Source organism: Squalius cephalus (assembly GCF_949319135.1).
Source record: "Squalius cephalus genome assembly, chromosome: 17".
NCBI classification, from domain to species: Eukaryota; Metazoa; Chordata; class Actinopteri; order Cypriniformes; family Leuciscidae; genus Squalius; species Squalius cephalus.
The window spans coordinates 22,530,689-22,551,062 of NC_137138.1; the positions used below are offsets into that span (position 1 = coordinate 22,530,689).

General features: G+C 38.7%; 1 protein-coding gene across 2 annotated transcripts in view; it reads right to left on the reverse strand.

The window, feature by feature from the left end:
* Positions 1-279: 279 nt before the first annotated feature.
* Positions 280-20,374, reverse strand: part of plrdgb (PITP-less RdgB-like protein) — a 99,065-nt gene continuing 78,970 nt past the window's right edge. The window contains exons 13-20 of one of the 2 annotated variants that reach the window (XM_079898796.1): positions 16,829-16,945; positions 10,388-10,504; positions 9,594-9,742; positions 9,321-9,470; positions 5,961-6,144; positions 5,404-5,532; positions 4,904-5,276; positions 280-1,216 (exon numbers count right to left, since the gene is read on the reverse strand). In XM_079898796.1, coding sequence (XP_079754922.1) covers positions 4,923-5,276; positions 5,404-5,532; positions 5,961-6,144; positions 9,321-9,470; positions 9,594-9,742; positions 10,388-10,504; positions 16,829-16,945 — 1,200 coding nt within the window. In that variant the 3' untranslated portion in view covers positions 280-1,216; positions 4,904-4,922. The remainder of the gene's footprint in view (positions 1,217-4,903; positions 5,277-5,403; positions 5,533-5,960; positions 6,145-9,320; positions 9,471-9,593; positions 9,743-10,387; positions 10,505-16,828; positions 16,946-20,374) is intronic. The other variant, XM_079898797.1, reaches the window with a different exon arrangement.

Genomic DNA, 20,374 nt, shown 5'->3' on the forward strand with positions numbered 1-20,374 from the left:
GGTCTTACGGGGTTGGAACAACATGAGGGTGAGTAATTACTGACAGAATTTTCATTTTTGGGTGAACTAACCCTTTAAGACTGTGTTTACATGAATATTCGCCAAGACAGGCATATTGTCATATGTGTGTATGACCATTCAAGTGCAATAAGCCATGAAAGAGAACTGAATTTGGGATTGCAAACAAAATTTGTTGATCCAGGAGCATGTCTTACGGGGCAAAATCAAGATAACCTACCAGAATTACTTTTCTAAAAAACTGAGAAGAGTGAAATTAATGCTTTACGCTCGGAAATAATTTATAACTTCCAATAACACCGTATATGAAATACATTTATACAAATATATACAGTTTTGTGCAGTACAGCCAAATTCACATAACAGATTCTCTCTGAAAAAGTCACAGACGTCAAACCACAGCAGGACATTTAAAAACTCTGTCAGCACATAATCTATTAGCACATACTTCACCCAGATGAACACTAGAACTATAGTCTTTACATAATGCATGAGTATGAAGCAACATTTTGAGCAAAACATGCAGACAGGAGTCCAAAAAAAAAACTGTTAATGAAACATGGCAGTTGGAATGCTCCTGGAGACGTCCGTTTTTCTTCTAAGCTCCTTTTCCTTTACGGCTGATTAAAACACAAGAAAACAGGGTCTTCTGAGAAACGCTTGCCAGGTGATCTGGGAGACGTGTGGGTCACAAAAGAGTCATAAAGAACACAATGCCTCAGGTTGCAGGACTGCTATAAATAGATGCGGCTCAGGTGCTCATGTCCATGGTTACCTTCACAAAGACCACAGGAGTCTGCAGGAAGATATTCACCACACATTAAACGAGTCTCCTGGCAAAGCACAAAACTCAATAAAAGATGACCTTGACACTACTTTCTATAGCTACTCTGTCATACTTTTGTCTCATTTATGACACCTCCATATTCCTCTTTCCTTCAGTCTGCTATAGGAGTCACATGGGGTTAAAGCATTCAGTGTCCAATCTTCACATCTGTTCTGGGCTCTTTCTAACAGCAAACGTTTGAAATGTTCCTTGTCTCTCTCCGGTGGGATTGTTTGTTTTGGAGATAATTTGCAAATCCTTGCAGCTGTTCACTGTTCTTGTCTACCAAGGAGCCCATCTATCGAGTTGAACGGTTTTTCTGGTTTGAGATGAGATCTTGATGTGTTTGATGATTAAATTTGTCTGTATGTACTGAGGGTGGAGAAAGAAACATGAGATTAGTAAGAGGTTGGAGAAATGTGCTTGTTCAAGATGCTCTTCCAGCCTTACCAGCTGTTGAACCCTCTTAACCGCAGTAGAATCACTGTATAACATGCTAGCAATTTGGTGCATTAATATACAATTCAAAATAAAATGCGTTACAATGGCTTTGAATGTAGCTCATCCAATAAGATTTTAGAGGCAAATTATTATTTTTATAATTTTGTATGTCTTTCAACATGAGCTCCATATGGGAAATTTAAAAAAATCGAATTCAGTATAAACATTAGAAGCATTTTAGGCATTTCAGTCTCGTGAGTCAATTTTTTCTTCTTCTGTATAACCAGTTATAAGCATACATTTTATTTATACCTACGGAATCTGCAAATGCTATTTCTAAAGAAACTAAATCTTGCATCCTCAGAGACAGAGGCATTGTGGAAAAGTTCAATGTAAAATAACAGCATAGAATAATACAAATAAAATAATAATAATAGGTTCAAAATGACTAAATATGACATTTGAAAGTAAATCATTTCAAAATAAATATATTTGGGAAATAATAATTATTTTAGGGGTCCATAGCATTAAAAAGTTTGAAAACCCCTGTGAAGCGTATTTCTACCAACAAGTGTAAATAATTCAACAAGTAATTTATAATAAAAACAAAGAGAAACTAAAATATGAAGGCCTAAATAAGATTTATGTATTTGAATTGCATATAAAATTCCCATCCATTTGCCTTACACAAATTTAATATAACTAATAAACTTAATGTGATGCATATTTGTCGGTCATGCATAAATAAAATGGGCAAGAAAAAGGTAAGATTTTTGCATTTAAAAAAATCATGGCATAGACCATTATTAACTATTTGCATTTGATTTTTTTTTTAAATAATCATTTTACAAATATATTCATTTTCAAAACATATCTTAGCAATCCTATTTGGAGCAGTAATAGATTCATATTGGCACATAACTTGAACAGTTTTGTATTGTAAATTGTCTATTAATGACCCATAATTAACAGAGTCAAAGATCATTTGCTTTCTTTACCCTTGTGTTTTTCAGGGCCATTCAGAAAAGATTCGCACATCTATAAACGCCCCTGGTTAAGAGCAGTTCTACCACAATTACTTGCTCCAATAGACCGTGAAAGAGAAGCACAACTCAAACATCAGCCAAAGGGAACATCGTCTCACAGTGTCCATCACTCTTTCTAGAAGCCAATTAAGCCCCTCCCTAAAAGTTCAAGACAGATTCGCCAAGCTGGCGACAGCTGGGCTGTCGCTTACAGACACATGATGACAGAGTGCAGAGACCTGGGCAATCCAGAGCAACTCGTGTGCGTCACAGCAACCCAGATGGGAGCCAGTGGTCTTCTGTGAGCCAATGGGCTGCTCTGGCTCTAAGCGATCCAATACAAAAAAAGGGCCTGTTTGCAAATGACATTCTGCTCCCATAACTGCACAACATGAGTGTTTGTCAGTGCACACTACATCAAATATCAGCGAATCTCTGCAGGTTTGTGAAATGAATGGAGCTCTGTATTGGAGCGCTTTCAAATCAATCACAAAACATGTGTCTCCATGACAACAGCTGAGAAACATCTCTAATGAATATGTCAGCATGCCTTCTATGCTAAACCATATTGGGCATTAGCAATGAGTTGCGCACAGCTAATGTCAGAGCAGAAATAATGATGGGTATCACTTCTGAAATGTACTGAGGTAGCTATTAGGCAACAACAGGTCATATAAATGTACTAATGACGTGAAATACAAGTAGGGTACAATGGAGCTAAAGGCAAACCTTAAAGGAGAACTCCGGTCAATTTTAACATTGAGCTCATTTTTTTGTACATTTGGAGTGCTGTCAATACAGAGAACAACGATGAAAATCGGTGTTGCCTACACCGAGTTATTCTATTTTTAAAATTTGCACCCTGTTGACTTCAATGGGGCAAGTACTAAACCTGCTTTTAGCCTCTTAACATCCTTGATGTGTCATTACAAGTGCACAGAAAATGTGAGTGATTCCTTCTGAGTGAACACGAGTGAGTCTGACTGCAGTAGATGTGAAAGATATTAATAAAAGTGATGTTATTTAAGCCAGCGCAAATACCTTTGTTTACATCCTGTTTTTAGGTTGAAGTCCAAAGTAGTCGATTGCAGAGTTCACGCGCGTGATCATAGGTATTAAACCTATGAGTGTGAACTCTGCAATCGACTACTTTGGACTTTGAATCTAACACTTATTCCTTTGGCATCAAATTTAAGAATATGGTTTACCAATATCCACATATCCTCTTCCTCTGTAAAGACATGTTTAAAACCTGTCTGAAGACGTATTTGTTTGATGAGGCCTTTGCTACTTTGTAAGGTCCATTAGGTTTAGATTAGATGCATTTATATTCTTATTTTTTCTCCTTTTGTTTTTCTCTCTTTTATTTGTTTTTTATCCCTTTCTTTCTCTGTATTTTATTTTACTTGTTGTAAAAATTGTACAGCACTTTGGTACATTCTGTGTTTTTTAAGGTGCTTTATAAATACATTTTGATTTGATTCTTTATTTACTAATTATAAGTGCATTAACACTTTAACACTTTAATAAAAAAGTTACTATTTATTTTTGCATCACATGAAAAGTACACATTTTCCCAAGAAATTAACAAGTAACTTTTGCTTGTAAGTGTATGTCTTGAAGTAGTTAACTGGTAACAAGTTCATTTGTAACTAGTTAACAGTCAAAGTACTAGTAACTATTAGTTCACAATATAATAAAAATGTAGTTAACTAGAAAGAGAAGTAAACTAGTACTAGTACTGCAATACACTAATAGTACTAGTATTAATTGTAAAACAAGTTAACTAGTATTTTACTTTAATTTAGAACATTAATATCACTTAACTAGTTTTATACTTAATTAGTACATTAATATCACTTGTTGCCTAATGACTTATGCAATTAGTATGTAATAATGTGAATCCATGTTCATCCAGATTTTGTAATGTAATAAAAGTCTAATCACTAATTTTAAAAGCATTGAAGACAAATTAATACTCATTTAATTAAACATTAGTAAACTAGTCAGACCAGTAACTAGATAACTGACAAGTTACTCTTATTAATTTTGTCACATGCAAGAATAATCCTGTGCTATTTTGACAAGAATACAAAATATTCCTTAGAAGTTAACTAGTAACATAGTTACTAATTACTAGTGTGTGCATGTGCCAAAATTGTCATTGTTTAATTTTCCAAACTAGTTATCTACCAAATTAGTCACTAGTTAACTAGTAACTACTACTTCACAACTTGATGAAAATTTAGTTAACTAGTAAGATATGTTAACTAGTAGTAGTAGTTAGTACTTGATTAGAACATTAATATCACTTAATTACCTAGTATTATACTTAATTAGTACATGACCAACACTTAACTAGCATTATGCTTAACTAGTACATTAACAACACTTATTGTTGCCTTATGGCTAATGTAATCAATATGTAATACATATCATCCAGATTTTGTAATGTAATGTAATATGATAACAAATTCTTGATTTTTGTAAACATCATGTAATCCAAATTACATGTAGTCCATTACTGCTCGTCACTGACAGTTATGAAGTACAATGTTTTTAATGAGCGCTTACTGTATTAGATGGGACATACCCTTTTCCCGCAACTTCCTTTATAGTACAATATCCTGTATTCTCCCCTCTTCTTCTTCCTCCTCTTCCTCTTGATCATCGGTCTGGATGCGAATCTCTGGTCCGTCTTTATGAGATTCAGGCTGGCTCTGAGCACGCTCAGGTTTGGGGGTTGAGACAGATGACGAGGGTGGAGACGGCTGCTGAACAGACATGGCTCGACGCAGCAGCGGAGTGCGCTTGCAGGACAGGAAGTCCGGGGATGGAGACAGGAAGTCCGTTTTGGAGGAAAGGCCAAAAGATCCCTGCCGAAGCACCATGCGGTTCTTTTTTGAGCGTGAGCCGTGCTCAAACTCAAGAGTGGAGAGGTGAGCTGCGTAGCCTTCACTCAAAAACTATGACACATGAGAAAGAGACAAAGGGAGGGAAAATTGTCCTTGAAGGGATTCAGTACTGTTAATTAACATAACAGACTAAGAGGAAAATATCTTAACCTGGTAAACTAAAACGACTGAGCTTTACCTGGCACTGGTGCTGATGTTTCTTGGATGGCCTGCCCACAATGTATATCTGATTAGGTGCAAGTCCCAATGTGCTGTATACGGACATGTCCTTCATAGAGCCATACGCCGCACTGATATTAATGTGACACTATGTGGAAACACAAATATATTTTTATAAAAATATTTATGTTTTTAGAGCCCAGTTACTTCTTTTTCTGCACGCTTCCAAGTGTAATTTAATTACGGTGCAATCTGAAAGTTGATGATGACATGATAGACATGATAGACATGATAAAATATTAGGAGTTTTAAAGAGAGATGAATTAACTAAAGGTTTATGAGATTACAGGTAAACGATTACAGCCAATCGATTTCTACATTACTACTTCCCTTTATAACCTTTATGATATTGTTTATAAGTTGTCATGACTGAAATGTTATAAAATGAGGCTAATCATTACTCGCCAATTTGCTACTCTCTAAACATCTATAAAGTTGAAAAACAAACATTCAAAACCTACAAAATCATCTTCTAATGTAACATATTGTAATATATAATGTAAATGTTCAGTTGACCTCTTTCACCAGACTCTTTAGAAAAATGGTTTTCTGACGCAAGGGGTCATGGACGAGTCCTTCTGAGAAGAAGACCATGCCCTGAGGGAAGTTGTGTTGAGAGAGCCAGGACACCACCCTCTGCTTCTGCATGTCAGGGCGGCCAGTAATGTAGATGATCAGATACCCAAGATCCTGCCAATGTCTAGAGAATAATCAAAACACAGACATCAAACAGTTGAACTTGACAAATGCAGTCAACACTACAATTTGTGTAAAAATTAGGTATGTTTACATGCACTAATTTCTGTCAATCCAAATAAATCCAATTCAATTTCAGATTCTGAAAGTTCTTTTTATATGAACCCTAATGTCACATTGGTTTTGGGGTTTGGTTCATATTTAAGTTTAGTCACAGTCATAGCTCCTGTTTGTCATGTGATTCCTTGCCCTCGTGTGATCATGTCATTTGCTTCCCTAGTCTCATGTGTAATGTTCTGATTGGTTGTTCAGGTCATGTGTTTCTCTGTTCTGTTTTGTGATTGTTTTTTTTGTCTTGATTGTTTCTTATTTGCTCATTAGTCTTTGTGTATACATAGCAGTCATGTTTCATTGTTCCTTTGTCTAGCTTTGTTCATGTAACTACTGTTTAGTGAATCCATGTCTAGTCCAGGTTTATGTTCAAGTTATGTTTGTTATGGTCATAGTCAAGTTCAAGTCAAGTCTTTGGTACTTTTGTATTTGGATCACATTTTGGTTTCAATAAACTGCCTAAGGGGACTATTCATAACACCTGAACAAGTTTTGAAATCCGATTCACATATTTGTTTACATGTGCATTACATGTATTCCGAACCAAACTTCAGTGCATACACAAAGTTCAGAACCAAAAGAAAAGTCACCACGTTCATGTCACTGGACTTACTGTGGACATAATTGTCGTTTTTACCTTGATGACATATTTAAATAGAAAACTGAAAGCTATTTTAGCTAATATTTATTAAATATTCAGCATCTTCAAATGTTCAGATGTAAATAAACATACGCAGATTTGTAAAACATATGTAAACATATGCATCGCGGTAATACGCATTTTCACGTACAAGATTATTTGTTTGCATGCAATGAGATTATTTACTTGTCTTCCCATTATGCTATTTCTAATTTAAATTAATTGTATTAATCCAAGAGGTAAAACGCAACCAAAACGTGTGCATAGCACAAACAATACTCGACAATGAAAGAAAGGAAATGAGGAACTTAAATACACATTGACGATTAACTCAAAAACTAACAGGTGTGATTGTGAATGAGTGTCCATGACAACAGATAGTGGCGGGAAAAGGAGAACAATGGAAAACAGGTGACTAAACATACTGACAGAAAACAAAAACAAACTTAGGCAACATGTGACGGACAGGCCAAAATAACAATTTTATAGATTTTATACATTCAAACATACATAGATGTGTTTAAAACAGAAATGGTCACACTTTATATTAGGTGTCCCTAAGTACTATGTACTTATTTCAAAACACTTTTGCTACTATTGAGGTGGGACAGGGGTAAGGTTAGTGACAGGTTTGGTGGTATGGACATGTTTAAGGGTGGGTTAAGGTGTGAAGGAAGAGTCAACAGTGTAATTTTAGATGTAATTACAGAAATTAATTACAGCTGTAATTACACACAGGTATTTTCTTTTTAAATATAAGTACAATGTAAAAACATGTATGTACACAATAAGTGCATTGTATCAAATTATGAATTTAAATGTTCATACACAGTAGTTAAAGACACTTAATATAAAGTGGGACCTAAAATCAAGGAATTTGTGCCTCTAATAGTTTAAGCACTGGGACACGATACAAGTTTATTGTATTACATTTATTAACAGGAATATAAAGGTGTGGTTACATTAGCGAAATGTTGTGTGGGGGAAAAAAGGGTCCATTGTCTATTATCAATAGCAATGTATGAAGCAAAACTCACAGTCAGCTTTCAGGCGGTCCACACAGTGATTTGTCTAAATTGACTAACTTTTGAAACCCATTCCGAAATCTGTGTTTGGAAACCTTTCGCACTCATGCAGAATTTCCTATCCTGTGGATTCTTATAATTACTACATTTCACATACAAAAAATTAACCAAACAGCGGTAAATGTAGCAGCACATTAAGACTTAGGGCCCTATTTTAATGATCTGAAATGCAAGTATCAAGCGCGAAATGCAAGTAACTTTGTGGGCGGGTCTTGGGCGCTGTTGCTATTATACCGGCGGGATAAATTACTCTTGCGCCCGACGCAAATCTAAAATGGGTTGGTCTGAAGTAGCTTCATTATTCATAGGTGTGGTTTGGGCGTAACGTCAAATAAACCAATCAGAGCGACATCTCACATTCCCTTTAAGAGCAGGCGCGCTTGTTCCATGGCGGATTGCTATTATAAGGGCAGATTTGCAGGCGCACGCCAGGAGCGGTTCACAGCCGAGGAGACCGACGTTCTCGTCAGGGCCGTAAAACACAGAGAAGTGACATTGTATGGGGATGGGAGAAAGCCACCCAAATTAGCTTCGGTTAAACAGGCGTATAATAATTTGGGTAAATGTGTAAACTAGATTTTTGTTTTTAAACTAGGTTTTTCCTAGCCTGACTACGTCAGACTGCGTACTTCCGCTCAATTTCATTTCGCTTCTGTACTCAGTCTGAGATAGCGACCGTTTTCCCCGTTTTCCTCCTGCCTGAAAACAGCCGGCCAATCAACGAACAGAGGGCGGGCTGAGAGCCGTGACGTAGACGCTGATTGTACCGTGGATGCGTAGATTTACTTCACATAATCTGCAAAAGTCGTTCACAGCCATGTTCACTCCGGTATTTCGCTCGATGGTTTAGTTTTCGCATCATACATGTGTTTACAGTGGAAGTTAGATGCGGCTGAGCATGCGCATAACACACGCCATAACCAAACGTTATGTGATTGGCTTACGGGTAACCAATGATTTTAAACTTCAGACAAGCGCCCCCCCCCCCCCCGCGAGAAAGAAAACGCTTCTCAATTATGCCATGCCAGACTCTGTCTACGAAGCAAAGCGAAGTAGCAGAGTTTGGTATTACCAGGCTAGGTTTTTCCTGGTCAGTGGCGGAATTGTTTTCTAAACCTGCAAAATAGCACCAGGGAACGTTTGCGCTGGAACACGCCTCCTCTTTGCGCTGAACTGCCCCCGGGAGCGCAAGTTAATTTCCTAATTTACCGACGTGCATCTGTGGAGGGAAAAGTCTGCTGTGCACGGGTGCAAAATAGGAATGATACATGCGTCAGGGTACAAAGTCAATTGCGCTGGGTGCAAGATAGAGCCCTAAGTATTTGTCATTAGTTACACGTTTACCTGACCACATCCACAGCTCCGGGGCGGACTTTGGGATCACTACCCATTAGGGAAACACTGGCAGCAAAGGAGCCATCAATACTAAACACCACACACTCCATTCCCCGTGGCAACACTGTGAGGAATGCCTCAGCGCTTGTCTGATCACCTCTGTAAAGAAAAATAAAGAAACGCAACCAGCTCAGGTAGTAAATTCCTCCATTCTCCATTCCATGGTCTATAGATAGATATTAAGAGGATTCACAGTTTTGTGATGAGAATGTGAGTACTTACTTGACCACCATTTTGATGGGGTAAACACCCACCCCCAGTTTTTTATCATCAGCGATGGTGTAGGACACACGTCCATTGCTGCTGGTCAACACAGTGTCAAACAGCACCCAACGGCCAGAGGCAGGCTGGGTCTTCAAAAACACATCCACCTGAGAATCAGACAGGAACTCATAAATATACATGCAAGATCATAATTTATAGTTTCAATAAACTGTTTTGTATGAAATGCTTTTTTTGTGCCAGCTATCCATTAGAATGGGAATCTAAAGCCGCTTTTCCACTGTTGGGCCGAACGGTTCTAAGAACGATTCCAGTTGTATTTCCACTTGAGCCTGGTACGGCATGGCACGATTACAAACCATTCTTGGCTCGGAATTCTCAGCATGGATGATAGAATGCATGTAGTGACGTTGCCACTCAGGATCGGTCACTTGTCTGTAGGCTGGCTACCATTTTCTCTGTAGCTGGCTAATTTGAGTGACATAAACAAATTAATAATAAAATTAAAAGAAATATCTGATCATCCTCCATAACGCGGTCGCGATTTACATCTAATATTGTCTGCAACTCTTGCGTTAACAAGGCAATGACTGACGTGTTTGTATTATATTCCAAAGAGCAGCCATTATCAGCCCCACAGTGGCCATTTGGCCTGACTGTCATGAAATGGAACGATTAAGCAAAGAGAACGGTTTGGCCCGATGTCGGAAAAGCGGCTTAACAGATAGTTTTCTCTAGACCTCTTTGTTTTGTAACATTGGTCATGATGCTTGTTGTTACGACATCAACCATACCTTCTCTCCCGTTAGGGTCACCATGTCAAGAGGGCCATACATAAATCGGCCCACCAGCGTCTGCGGACCATCTTCTGTCACAATGACATCATGAACTCTGTGATTTGCCGTTACATTCTGTTAATGAATAATAATAATATGATTGAGCCTTAAAAACAAAGGTATGTTCATAAACTCAGTATTAAAATCTGTTGCATTCCCAGTTTACAAGATAGATAAAATGTTTTTTGTCTTCTTTATGAAAGGACATTGAATGTTAATTACATCAGAAAAGTTTTAATGATTCTCCAGGACAATGCATTTGCACTTGCATGCATTTGCAACTACATATATTGTGAGACTTAGTAAATCGCAACTACCTTGTACTTCACAGTCTTTCTAATTCTTTAGGGAATGTGGAAATACCTAACAAGAGCTCTCAAAGTAATTCATGTTTACAGCATAAGATTACAGCATTAGAAAGAGTTCTCAACACCCAATTTAGGTAAACATGGAAAAGGACCCACAAGCTACACTGGCAGGATAAATATTGCAATACATGAGCATCAACATGATAAAACTTTAATTACCATTAGTTATATAAAACGCCTACATTTTGAGCTGGGGGAGTTTAAAATTAGTTCTTACAGTTTGACTGACACCAACAAGAATTTGAACGGCTAGTATCATCTCAGGTTACGACTGTAAGCATGGTTCTCTGAGAAGGGGAACAAGACACTGCGTAATGGAGTTGACGCTATTGGAACGCTCCTCATGAGCTGGAATCTGAAGAATGTGTTACACTCCAATCTCGATTAGCTACCACAGTCAGGTGAACAACAGAGTATATAAGGGCTCCTAGAAAAAACGTCACCAGCTTTATTTGTCTGAAGTAAAATGTACAGGCATGCCGAAAGTATAGCAATACTATGCATTGTCTCGTTCCCCTTCTCAGGGAACAATGGTTACAGTCGTAACCTGAGATGTTTCCTTTTGAAGTAGAACTCTACACTGCATCATGGGATTTATACTATGGGAACGAAATACTTGGGTTGGGTATCGATACCGGTGCCAAATCAAAACTTTTAAAACGGTACCGGTGCCTAAACGGTGCCTGAACCGATACTTTAAAAAAAAGAGAGCCTAAAAATGATGGTGAATAAGATTAAAGAGTGTTTTTTTTTTTATTGAAAAAAAAATAAAACAAAAAATTCGTAAAATTTAATATATTAAAATTTTTGAGTAAATATATAAATATAAGTAGTCTATATACAAAACACAACAAATTTACATAACAAATTCACAATAAAACCTAAGCCACCTAACCCAAATACAATAATTTAACACTAAATAACACTACAGTACTAATAACAGCAAAGTAGTCTGTATTCTTGGTATGCTACAAACCAGCTTTAAAAATCAGCAATCCTTTTCACATTTTTTGCCTTCTCTGGGCAAATATGACACCTCTCCTGACTTATTGCATGTCCTGCACAAGGTGAGCATTATTTTAGAATGCATCATCTTAATTGCTGTGACACGAACCCTACTGTGGAAGAAGAACACTGTCATGTTTACAACTGTGACAATGAGCATTCATCAGGATCAACTGAATGCTGGAATTTCAAATGTACGTGAGGTTCGCGGCTCTATTGTTGCAGTAAACTTGCACAACGTTCTTGAATGAATCATTTATTAGATGTATGCCGGTCTGTTATTGTATGGACATCGACTTTACATTTTCACGCCCCAGCACCAGCCAACGCGCGAAAGCAGATTTGAATATAGAAGTTGATGATCACGCAATCTGAACATTAAGCACACCGGTGTGAACGATCATAAGTGTCAAAGGGTTAACTAGCAATCACATGCGGTGACGATGTTTCTAACGTCCATTTCGGAGAACCAGAAGGTAGATATTTCAAACGACAGCTGAGGCATTTAAGTGGCACCAAAATGAGGCACCGAAATTTTGATTCGGTCCGGTTACATACCGGTTACTTAGGTACCAGTTCCATATCAGTGCCCGGTTTCGGTACCCAACCCTACGAAATACCCAGTACGCCATACTGCCCAAATGCCTGCTCACAGTGCTTTGAAATCACCAGCGAAATAAGTTGTAACCAAAGATTGCCATAGAGCGCATCTAGTGACCCAGAACTACCAGTCTGAGGCAATGTCTGCAGCTCAATACCACCCATATTATTTAATTTATTTGACCCAGGGGTAGAACTGACTAGGTAGATCACAGCCTCACTGCATCTGCCAACCAAAGAGGAGGGTCATTCTAGTTCCAGAGGGACAACCTCCAACAAGGGAGCAAATGATTAAGCATCCTGTCCTGACAACCAGGAGAGGCCTCAGGAGAGAACACCATTCTCTCAACTGCCTGCTGTACCTAAGAAACATGGCAATGTTCTTCGGGGAGATCTAGCAAAAGTGCATAGGGATGGAGTGCCACATCCAGCTCTCTATCACCAATCATCACAGGTGGCGTGACTGCCCAACCTCTTCTGAGGACAGAAAAACATTGCCTCCGAAATTCTAGGGAAGTGCTCTACCTGATAACAGTCCCCCTAGAGAACTAGTTGACTTAAAGTCATTCGACTATTACCTCCCGTACCGGAGGGGCCACTGAGAGAGTGGAGCGCCATTGCACTCTCATACCATTCTCTACCAAGTAGCTCTTGACGGCTGATGGTTACCCATTCCTACAGTTCTAGTGAATGACAGATAGCGGGCCGCTAGCTGCGACAGAGTCCAATTTTTTATGTCCGCACTTATCACCTCCAGGTATAGACTGGAGAGGCAACAACTGAACGAGTGACATACAGAGGCAGAAAAGCTGATTCTCTTTCTTGTACTGCCCATCCATACATGAGAACAGACTGATCCAGCCTCCAATCTAGGAGGGGGCTAGATAACTGCCCCTTCCCAAAGGGAAGTGTCAACCTGTTACTCCAAAATTAATGTAAATCGACAAGAAGCAAATTTATGCTTCTCAGCCCCATGCCACAGAAGGCGTCAGGAGAGGAAGTAGGATGCTAAAGAGGTATTGCCCAATCTTCCTGTATTGTCTAACCTATTGAAATGTGATCACAGAGGGAGCACATCGCTAACACCTCTGCACTCCAAGTGTCAGAGGGGTAAGGGTGACCAATGATGATGTGGGACGCAGGTTGAGTTATTTGCCCACCATACACATTTATCAAAACCTAACTGTTATAAAGGGAGCATATTGCTACCATATTAAAACTGCCGACACTGAAATAACAGACAGAGAGAGGCTCGGGATGCGAGCAGTGTAACTGCCCATCTTTTCCACCTTCTGCCCATTTGAAATATGACGGGTACTGAAACTGCCTCTGCACCCAGTTCACTGAAGAGCGCCAGATGGAGAGTGGAACATGACAGCGTGGAATACCCAATCTCTTCCTCTAGATCTACTACTTATGTGCCACCAGGGAGGCGCATCAATACCACTTCATACTCTTAGAACTAGCAAGACGACAAATGATAAAGTGATGTGTGGTCTGCCACATACACCTCGTAACCACATAGTCCTTTCTGCCCTGGAAAGGGCAGCAGTTAAAAGAATGGGATGCAGCTGCGTTAGAGCTCAGTTCTACTTCTGCAACACCCAATGCACCAGAGCGCATGTCCATATCATCTCCATAGTGTAAGCTTTCTGAAGACAATAAGGGAGCAGACATTTTCACAAGTCCCTAAAGGCCAAGTCAAGTCCCAAGTCTTTGAGGTCCAAGTCCAAGTCAAGTCAAAAAGTCTTTGAGGTCCAAGTTAAGTCTCAATCTCAAGAAATAGTTCTTTCCGCTATTTATTTACATATCAAAAATATGCAATAATGCACACAAAGTATTACTTAAAGTCAGCTTGGTAGGCTTGCAACATCACCATGGTGTGCAAAGCCCCACCAGCCTGGCCCTACGCCACATACACCAACCTGGTATTGCTTCAGTGACAAGGCTGGAGCCTTCCATAAGGATCCCGCACCGGGGACGAGATAGCTCGCAAATGAAAACCTGGGGCATCCCCGCATATCCATGTTCATCAAGCCCCTTAATGTTGGCACAACTGTTCATTACAGGGGCATGAACAGGCTGAAAATGCCTTCTCCCACGACCTTGCCACCTTAGTGTGGAGATCGGGGAGGAAAGGAAGGCTCACTGGAGCAGGATGCTTATGACCTGCAAGGAATTCTTGGGGCAGATTCCTCTCTGTCCACTGACCAATCTAATTTTAACTTTGCTGTGGCACAGATAATAATGTAGACCAGCTCCAGTATGTGGGGGTGAGGGAGGAGACAGACTCACTCAAGACCTCACCCACTTCAACACCCATCACATCTAGTTCCTCAGAACTAGATCGGGTCAATAACATGTTATCCACCAGAACAGAAAAAGCTGCCGAGCGGGCTTCCGGATCTGATCTGAGAGCTGAAAAGCTAGCTGGTGATGCCTGAAATAGGGTTAATCCCATCTCAAGTCCACTAGCTCCATCTGCAACCCCCACGATTGCAGTCGCCTCAGCATTTCCATAGCGTTAACTCTATGACGCAGAGTAAAGTTCCACTTCGAAAGGGAACTTTCTTGTTTTTTTGTCACATTCACAATATATAACACATATCACTAACATTTAAAAGTTTGGGTTCTGTAAGATTCAAACACTTAATTTTTTTTATTCAGCAAGGATGCATTAAATTGACCAAAAGTACAGTAAATACATTTATGATGTTACAAAAGATTTTTATTTCAAATAAAAGCTTTTATTTTTAACTTTCTATTCATCAAAGACACCTTTAAAAATGTATCACAGTTTCTGCAACAATATTAAAGCTATGGTCTACGATTTCAAAGATTGTTCATTATTACTAACCTCGTTTAGATGCTGGTTATGGTTCTACAGTACAATCCTAACAATATGAAGAGAAAAAAGAATGAAAAAAATCCATTCACTCTATTGGGTGTACACCCGCAGAGAAGTTGACCAATGTAAGCTGTCCGGCCGGACAGCTTACATTGGTCAACTGCTCTCATCCAATCCCCCGCTCTGCTTGAAACTCCACGTGGCGCTCGCGTCTCCACCCCAACGCACCCCACCCCGCCCCCCTCCTGCAACATGAAATTTCGCGTGCAAGCAGCTGACAGTCTATGGTAGCTAGCAGAGTAGCATCAGCTCAGCAATGGAGAAAAAAACAAACCGAAAGCAGCAAGCGGCCCCTGCTTGCCCCCACAGTCACGGCTAACTTTTTGTTGAGCAGGTAAGCATTTATTTATACTTTTATGGTTTGAGGTGTTACATAAATAGCTTTTTATCAGTCTGACAACATGCTCATGCTGCCGGTCGGCATTGGAATGTTAACGTTAGCCGTTTAGCATCGCCTATCACGGGTCAAAGTAATTATATTTCTTGAAGTGCTTGAATATATTTTAGTAGGCCTAGTGGGTTCTGTTCGAGCCGATCGGAATTTGAACAAGATGCGCTGTGTGCTGCTATAACAATTACAATACTTAGCAATACTAACTAATAATGCAATTAATGTGCCTTAGGTAGCACTTTTGAACAGGGTAAACGAGGCTCAGGAGGGGAAACGTATGCCAAACGTATCCTCCTAAGACGGCAGCTGTAATACAGTATTATTTATTTTATTTATTTATTATTGTTTGTGTTTCGGGTGGTGGGGGGTTTAGAACATTGCATGTGTTGCTAATTTTGCGTGAGCGTGAACTCAAACGTGTACCTCTGAGCTATTTTGACATCGCACATGGTAAATCTCTGTTCCGATGTTTACTACCGTTGATCACAGCTTGACAGACTGAGTGACGTTGTTTAGGTCGTTTCCCGGTGGGAGGGATCAGGTAGCACAGAGGGGAGGGGTGTGTGTGTGGAGGGGTGGGATGAGTTTTTTAAAAATTCCCAACCATCTCAGGCTTTCTCGACCGATTTTCAACATCGTAGACTACAGCTTTAAGCAGAACATATTTAATTATAAGAAATGTTCTGAAGGACCATGTGACACTGAAGACTGGAGTAATGTCTGCTAAGAATTCAGCTTTGACATCACAGGAAAAATTACATTTTACAACATATTCAAATAAAAAAAGAGTTATTTTAAATTGTAATAATATTTCACAATATTATTGTTTTTTCTGTATTTTTGATCAAATAAATAAATGCAGCCTGGGAGAGCACAAGACGCTTGTTTCAAAAGCTAGAAAAATGTTACGGACCCTATACTGTTAAATGGTAGTGTATAGCACTACAGTATTTTGAATCAAATGTTCTGCAGGGGCCCTATTTGTTCAAAAATGCAGACTAGACATGAAACATTATTATTATTATTTTACATTTCCAGGTAAATGATATGTATTATAAAATCAATCACACTGTACAACATTTTTTCATCAAGAATAGTAATTGCAGGTAATTTCATGTGATATTAACCCGTAATTTGACATGTGTCCGCCTGCGAAGCCACTTCTCACGGGGGCTGGATGGAGAGATTGGAATAGCGTCCGAACAAGTGGCCTCCCCAGCCTTCAGACAGTCACACCGCATTACCTGACAAGGAAAGTGGCAGAAAAACTGTGCTGTAAATTTCCAATCGTATGAACGCAAGGCTTTGTCTGAATGAATCTCAAATGTACGGAGGGTCCGAAAATGTGACAAATACTGAAAACACTTCTATTTTGCATTTGAAAATAGCATTTGAAATTGAATATTTTCTTTTAAAAAAAATTTAGTTGACAAGGAAATATTGTTGCGCTCAGATGAAGGCTAGTTGTAAGTCCAGGTGCGTGAAAACCAATGAAATGTGTAAGAGGCTGTAAATGGTTCGCACTCTGAAAAACTAGACAAAGTCTTTAACAAATTCTCAATGAGCATTGAGAATAGCTGGATGGCTGAAACGTCTGCTCTTGCTCTATTAAAATAAATTGATTCTTTTTGTTAAAGACTTTGTCTAGTTTTTCAGAGTGCGAACCATTTACAGCCTCTTACAAAAAAAATTTAGTTGAAATGAAAAACTTCAATTTAAATGAAATCAAAGCAATTTAAATAAAAACAAAAATTTTATTAAAAGATTTAAATAAATAAAAACGTATAAAAAACAGACCCTACAGTAAATTTTTCTTATAAAATATTTAATAACAATCATTTGATTTAGTATGCTTACAAGAAGACATTTTTTGCATTTAATGTTAGTGCTTTCTTTGTTTTCTTCTCTATCAGTCTCTGCTCCTTTCTACTTCATAATTCTCAGTAATGTGTTGTTAAAACTGTTCCCATGAGTCTGTGTCCTCTCTGGCATGACATTAGACAACATTTGCTGTAGACATTAAACTTAAAGAGCTGCAGTTCTTTTCATCTTTTAATCGGATCAATGCACTTTACATGTTTCCAAATATATTCACTGGATGACGCATTTCAGCATTATTACATAGTCTGTGTTGTTTGGCCTTCTCTCCCCCCTCCCCCCTCCCCCCACTCTCCCCCCTCTCTCCCCCCTCTCTTTGTTTAGAAGAAAGCACATTGTTTGACACAGCGTCTCTGTAGAGCTCTTGAACAGATTGAGGAGTGAGTCACAAGTTCACGTGAGTCTTAAACAAGGAGGTCTATAACAGCTGCAGAAAAAGCCATCCGTTAGCATTCTCATTCATCCTAATAGCAGTTGCTTGACTGATGCAGCTTTCCCTGATTTGAATTCAGCCATATTTGCTCTTGGGTGTTCAGGTCAGCTAACAGGTTTTTTTTTGTTTTGGTTTTTTTTGCCAATCAACAGAACCACAAATGCCATGTGACTAATTCCTGGCAGCAAGTAAAATGCAATATATAATATAATATAATTATAATGTAGGTAACATTTTAGCAATCAAGTCGTGTGTTATGTGTTCTGTCATCTGTTTGGAATCAGAACTAGCATTCTAGCATTTGCTTTTTTGATCTAATCGGTCAAACAAGTTTGCAAATGGTCTAAAATTGTTAGTGGTTCAGTGATTCATTTAGACAGTTTGAATCGTTTGCTGCAGTCTCTCACACCAAAATAGTAATACTTTATAAGACATAACACACAAAGAGAGTTGGATATTCACTGTACCTACAATAAATTTTAGGAAACAAAATTGGTAAATGTCTTCTATAATTTGTCAGCCATGAAGGAGTTCATTATTGTGCATGCAGTATGTGAATGGCTCTGTACTGCAAATAAAAACAATTTATATAAAAAAATAGTCTCAAATGGGAACACTTTTTTATTGAGGGGACAGTGCCCCATTATTGATGGCAAGGCAAGAAACACCCCTGATATAATATATTTGTGATTTATATGTAGTTTGCAAAAATAATATAGAATATAAAAAGGTGCTGTTTGCCCACAAATTGTTTAGCTACAGCATCTAACTGTAGGAGCTATAAAAAATCCTATTCTACTGTGTAATGTTAGTCCGACACTGTGCTATATTTATTTACTGAGCCTGTTTAAATCTGAGGAAGCCCCTGAGCCTTCAACACATAAAGAGGAACATATATCTTTTATGCCAAAATTTTCCAGTTCACAAGGGTGTAGTGATTGTTAGTAGCTACTAACAATATAAGTCTTGAATAAACTGTCTATAGCTGACCTTCAAGAAACCAGGAACGACAGCCCTACTTCATTCAATTTTGATTCCATCTGTATAATTGTCTGATCAGATGGAAAGCATGGCTGAAATTTAGGTTTTTAAGCTTTTTAAGCAAAAGGGTGCAAATATCTGGGGAAATCTTGGGAAAACACAGCATTTATCTTGCCATCCATCAGAACTCCAGCGTGTATGTGCTGGATGAAAGACCTTAAAGTCAGCATGAAATGAAAATTCACCATATCTATTTTCTAAAAACATGTTTTTGTGAATGATTCATCTGTGATGACAGACTTCTCTCTGGGGATGTTTGCAGGACTTCTCTAATCATTTTGTCCAATTAAACACAATTGACTGCAAGCTCACATTCAGGTCTGTATCCATCCAATCAACAACTAATGGATTAAACCAAGACCTCACCCTACTTTTTTTTTTCAAGTTTTACTTGGTTCTATGTCACAATATGGAAGAAAAGATCTGTCGCTACATCCGTTATATTGATTTGAAAATTTATCTTGAAGGAATAGACCAACCGAAACTGAAAATCCTATTATCACTTACTCACCCTCATGGTGTGACATGAGGGTTTATGGCTTTATTTATATGACTTGTATTCTGTGGAACACAAAAGAAGATATTTTGAAAAACATTGTGAAACAAACAACATTGGAGCCCACTGACTTTCATTGGACAGACAAAACATTTCTAGAAATATCTTGTTTAAAGTGTAAAGTGTATGTTCAGTTATCTTTCAAGTGAACGAGACGCTGCGTCGATTGACGCTAAGGGAACGCTTCGCGTGATGACGTCTTGAAGCACATGTAAAATCAGTCCAATGGTGTGACGGAACGTCAGAGGTGGGTGACGTCATGAACCAGGAAACTATAAAGCCTACCCAAAACAGAGCTGTGTAAGAAACAACAAGCTTCTGTGTCTTCAGTAGCGCTCATTGTGAAACTGTCCTTGTCTATTTGGTGTTGTTTTGTCTTTATATCTGATATATATATATATATATATATATATATATATATATATATATATATATATATATATAAAGTCAGGGTGAGCAAGCAGCAGTTCAGGATGTGTGTGCACCCCTGCCCACGTTATTTAATGGGTGGGGACACAGACATTCTTTGTGTAGCTTGTTTGGGTGAGAAGCATGCACAGTCAGTGCTTGAGGGTGCTGGCTGTGAGCACTGTGATGTGCTTCCAATGCGGACACTTCGATCCCGCCTGCCATTCTTTATAGAGGATGCTCAGGCTTGCATTCCCTAGGGCTCTGTTCCCGCTGCTGCCGAGGCACAGCAGCAAACACAAACATGGGGTTCGCAAATGGATCTATCAGCGGGGTTAGAGACGGGCCCAGCCTTAT